This window comes from Poromitra crassiceps, assembly GCF_964638095.1.
Source record: "Poromitra crassiceps genome assembly, chromosome: 2".
In the NCBI taxonomy this organism is placed as follows: Eukaryota; Metazoa; Chordata; class Actinopteri; order Beryciformes; family Melamphaidae; genus Poromitra; species Poromitra crassiceps.
The window spans coordinates 43440462-43445461 of NC_139624.1; the positions used below are offsets into that span (position 1 = coordinate 43440462).

At 46.7% G+C, this 5000-nt stretch overlaps 1 protein-coding gene across 1 annotated transcript in view; it reads right to left on the reverse strand.

Annotated features, from left to right (window-relative positions):
• Window positions 1–5000, reverse strand: part of cacna1c (calcium channel, voltage-dependent, L type, alpha 1C subunit) — a gene marked incomplete at both ends in the record, with an annotated part of 493392 nt that overhangs the window by 13161 nt on the left and 475231 nt on the right. Inside the window, one exon of the mRNA XM_083660058.1 lies at window positions 407–771. Within this exon, the coding sequence (XP_083516184.1) occupies window positions 407–771 (365 nt within the window). The remainder of the gene's footprint in view (window positions 1–406; window positions 772–5000) is intronic.

Genomic DNA, 5000 nt, shown 5'->3' on the forward strand with positions numbered 1-5000 from the left:
TCAATAAAAAAAAACACTGCAAACAAGACACAGCTTCTAATGCTTCCCTGACATCTTTAGCTATGGATATTGCAAGTTACAGTAGGTGTGCAATTTGTGAATGAAGCGTTAGCTTCACACGTGGGCACAGAGGGCTGTGTGAAGTGTGTGTTGGACTTTTATTGTGAAGGGCTGTGTGTGAATTGTGTGTTGGACTTTTATTGTGAAGGGGCTGTGTGTGAAGTGTGTGTTGGACTTTTAATGTGAAGGGCTGTGTGTGAAGTGTGTGCTCGACTTTTATTGTGAAGGGCTGTGTGAAGTGAAGTGTGTTGGTCTTTTATTCTGAAGTGCTGTGTGTGGTCTCTGTTGGACTTTTATTGTGACATACGCTAAACACCTACATACACACAGATTCATAGACAATCACCTCTTTGGAGGAAAGCACCACGCAGACCTTGGCAGCAGGATAGGGCTCAGCGGCTGCCCCGTGTGCCCGTCCACGGTGCTGATGGTCGGGCTCGGGAGTTGACTGATGCCCTGGGGCGCCACCACGACCATGCCCGTGTTGTTGGCGTTGTTGATGTTGGCGTTGGAGCCCGAGGAGGAGTACGAGGAAGGGGTGAAGGTGGTGGAGTCCATGAGCTTCTCGTGGGATGGGCTCTCGCCTTCGCACGGCGAGCCCTTCTGGCTGATGTGCAAGGGACGCTGGGTGGTGAAAGACTGTGGGAAGGATGCGCGACCGTCGCTCTGGTTGTAGTAGTTGACGTGGTTGCCGAACAAACCACCGGCGCGCTGTGGGCCGAGAGGAGAGAGGTAGAGGAGGGAGAGAGGAGATGATGAGAAAGAAGGATAGTACAGTCATGTAGAATTCTTTTTTAAATACTTGATTAGAAACAGACAGTTGAGGTGGTTCGGGCATCTGGTAAGGATGCCACCTGGTCGCCTCCCTAGGGAGGTGTTCCAGGCACGTCCAGCTTGGAGGAGACAACTAGGCAGACTGAGGGCTAGGTGGAGAGATCATATCTCCATGCTGGCCTGAGAACCCCTCAGGATCCCCCAGTAAGAGCTGGCTCATGTGGCCAGGGAAAGGGAAGTTTGGGCTCCCCTGCTGGAATGGCTGAAGCGGTTGAAGATGGATGGATTGATTAGAAACAATTATTTCCCCCCCGGATTTTTCTCCCATTCTCTCCCCAATTGTACTTGGCCAATTCCTTGTTACGCTTTGCCCTTCAGACAATGTTAAAATAAGAAACCGGAACTATTTTGGTCAGGAGATGATGCGAAGTTGGAATGGTTGTTCAGAGATGAAGTCTTCAGTCTGGCCAGGTTTATTGGGAGGGCTTGGAAACTCAGAATGGAGAAGCTCTTCATCTGAATATATAACTCTGTCTTGTTTATGTTTGAGCGTTTTGTAGCTTGTTTGTTGATTTGTTTGTATTGTTGAACTTGAATGATTTGTGTCTTGTAAGCCCAGACGGGCTGGGCACCTTGAATATGGTGCATGACACAGAAATAAAAATGTATCTATCTATCTATCTATCTGTTATTCAACATGATATTATTCTGAAATAATTTCCTTCATTTTTAGAGTGCCATCTTTCCCATTTACTTTTAGTACTTATTAGGATTTTGCTTATATTATTGTAGTACTGGAGTCTTACCGTTAGGGGGAGCTGCAGGGAAAGTACTGACATCATAAAAAGGTTTCTCTTGTCCATGAAATGATGTCATCTTAAGATACAAGAGAAGATGAGAGTGGACACACCTGGGACTGATGATACTGACTGAGATGCCGAAACGGACAGCAAGGCGAAGCAGTCAGCTAGCTGGTGAAACCATGGAGAATGGTGGACAAGAGCAGCTGGATGGCAGGTACATAGACGTCTGTTCAGATGTATGTTTACTGCGGGGGTTGAAGCGTTATTTCGAATCCCACATAGGTTATGCTAAAACCACGCCCCTGTGCCCGCCTACGCAGCAGTCAAGCGCCGGGATTGGCCAGGAGCAAATCTTTTGTCTTCTTTTGACAGCTCGAATCTCCCACACCACAAACACTGCACGGCACACAGCCCAGCGATTTCATGAACCAACTGAATTGCTCTTGATAGCGGACATTGAAAATAAATTAAAACGTTAATGAAAACGTAACACTGTACCGCGGTTATTTTACTTTCTGACCACCCGCCTCAGTGCTTATTATGAGGCCAGAATAACATGCTGCCCTTGGCCATTGGGAAGGCTAACCCTTTACTTTTGGTTTTATTGATTGTGTATGATTCAACTTTTTATCTATGATTTTATATTATTGCATGTTTTTGTAGATAGTTGGGACTGGCCTGGAACAAACGGCTGGACTGGGGGTGGATGAATAGCTGTGCCAAAAAAAGAAGAAGCTAGGCCTATGTGCTGTAGGCAGCCTATTGTATTTTTAATTTTATATTTTTTATATTTTTCATTTGCAAGTTCAACTGTCAGCTGAGCTCTGTTATTGAAGCTTTGGCTAAAGCCCTGAATTTTACAATGATGTTTTGAAATAAATATGTTTAAAAATCGATTGTGTGTTAAAAGCTTGTGTTAGGTTTTCATTGGCGTTAATATATTACAGTAATTTATTTTCAATGTCCGCTATCAAGAGCAATTTGGTTAATAAAATCGCTAGGCTGGGCGCAGTGTTTGTGGTGTGGGAAATGTGTTAAAAGCTTGTATTACGTTTTCATTAGCGTTAATACACTAAGGAAGGTATGTGACCATAATTCATTTCAATGTCCGCTATCAAGAGCAATTCAGTTGGTTCATGAAATCGCTGGGCTGCATGCAGTGTTTGTGGTGTGGGAGATTCAAGCTGTCAAAATAAGACAAAAGACTTGCTCCTGGCCAATCCCGGCGCTTGACTGCTGCGTAGGCGGGCACAGGGGCGTGGTTTTAGCGTAACCTATGTGGGATTCGAAATAACGCGGGGTTGAAGCCCCAATCCTGTCTGCCTGCGCTTTGCTAGCAGCTAAATGCTAAATGGGGAGAACGGGAGTATTTCCCCCATGCTGACCAATTGACCACACATCTATGACAAGACACGGCCTGAATGTATAGTTATACTATCAGGAATATCGCTAATAGGCGAATCTCCAAAAATGTTGGCGTATCTCTTTAACGTTAGCCATGGCTTTTCAGCAAGAAGAATAACAGAAAACGTGGATTTATTTTGATTACAAACTTCCTTGACAGGGATCATTGAATGGATTATGCATTATGTCACCGTCAGGCACTGTTTGGCAGCAGCAAAGTTTCATTTATACAACTTGTAATAGCAATTAGCAAGCAACTTTGACATCGGCACCGCTCAAGTCTCTGCCTCGGTATTTCTCTGTTCTGTATGGGTCCGGGATGCTCGGTTCTATATGGGTCCGGGTCTGACATGTATCAGTTCTGTCCGGGTCTCAGCTTTCTAATAATAGACAGGTCCAATCCGGGTCCAGGCACAAATTTCGTGGTCCATTAGGGTCCGGGTCCATCAGTTTGGACCCGTGAAGACCTCTAGTGTGAGGATCTCTCTCTCTCTCTCTCTCTGGAGAGGTGTGAGAGGGTGTGTGTATCATCTCTCTCTCTCTCTCTCTCTCTCTGTGGAGAGGTGTGAGAGGGTGTGTGTATCATCTCTCTCTCTCTCTCTCTCTCTGTGGAGAGGTGTGAGAGGGTGTGTTTATCATCTCTCTCTCTCTCTCTCTCTCTCTCTCTCTGTGGAGAGGTGTGAGAGGGTGTGTGTATCATCTCTCTCTCTCTCTCTCTCTCTGTGGAGAGGTGTGAGAGGGTGTGTTTATCATCTCTCTCTCTCTCTCTCTCTCTGTGGAGAGGTGTGAGAGGGTGTGTGTATCATCTCTCTCTCTCTCTCTCTCTCTGTGGAGAGGTGTGAGAGGGTGTGTTTATCATCTCTCTCTCTCTCTCTCTCTCTGTGGAGAGGTGTGAGAGGGTGTGTTTATCATCTCTCTCTCTCTCTCTCTCTCTCTGTGGAGAGGTGTGAGAGGGTGTGTGTATCATCTCTCTCTCTCTCTCTCTCTCTCTCTCTCTCTCTCTGTGGAGAGGTGTGAGAGGGTGTGTTTATCATCTCTCTCTCTCTCTCTCTGTGGAGAGGTGTGAGAGGGTGTGTTTATCATCTCTCTCTCTCTCTCTCTCTGTGGAGAGGTGTGAGAGGGTGTGTGTATCATCTCTCTCTCTCTCTCTCTCTCTCTCTCTCTCTCTCTGGAGAGGTGTGAGAGGGTGTGTGTATCATCTCTCTCTCTCTCTCTCTCTCTGTGGAGAGGTGTGAGAGGGTGTGTGTATCATCTCTCTCTCTCTCTCTCTCTCTGTGGAGAGGTGTGAGAGGGTGTGTGTATCATCTCTCTCTCTCTCTCTCTCTCTGTGGAGAGGTGTGAGAGGGTGTGTTTATCATCTCTCTCTCTCTCTCTCTCTGGAGAGGTGTGAGAGGGTGTGTGTATCATCTCTCTCTCTCTCTCTCTCTGGAGAGGTGTGAGAGGGTGTGTGTATCATCTCTCTCTCTCTCTCTCTCTCTCTCTGGAGAGGTGTGAGAGGGTGTGTTTATCATCTCTCTCTCTCTCTCTCTCTCTCTCTCTCTCTCTGTGGAGAGGTGTGAGAGGGTGTGTGTATCATCTCTCTCTCTCTCTCTCTCTCTCTGGAGAGGTGTGAGAGGGTGTGTTTATCATCTCTCTCTCTCTCTCTCTCTCTCTCTCTCTCTCTCTGTGGAGAGGTGTGAGAGGGTGTGTGTATCATCTCTCTCTCTCTCTCTCTCTCTCTCTCTCTCTGTGGAGAGGTGTGAGAGGGTGTGTGTATCATCTCTCTCTCTCTCTCTCTCTCTCTCTCTGTGGAGAGGTGTGAGAGGGTGTGTGTATCATCTCTCTCTCTCTCTCTCTCTCTCTGGAGAGGTGTGAGAGGGTGTGTGTATCATCTCTCTCTCTCTCTCTCTCTCTCTCTCTGGAGAGGTGTGAGAGGGTGTGTTTATCATCTCTCTCTCTCTCTCTCTCTCTCTCTCTCTC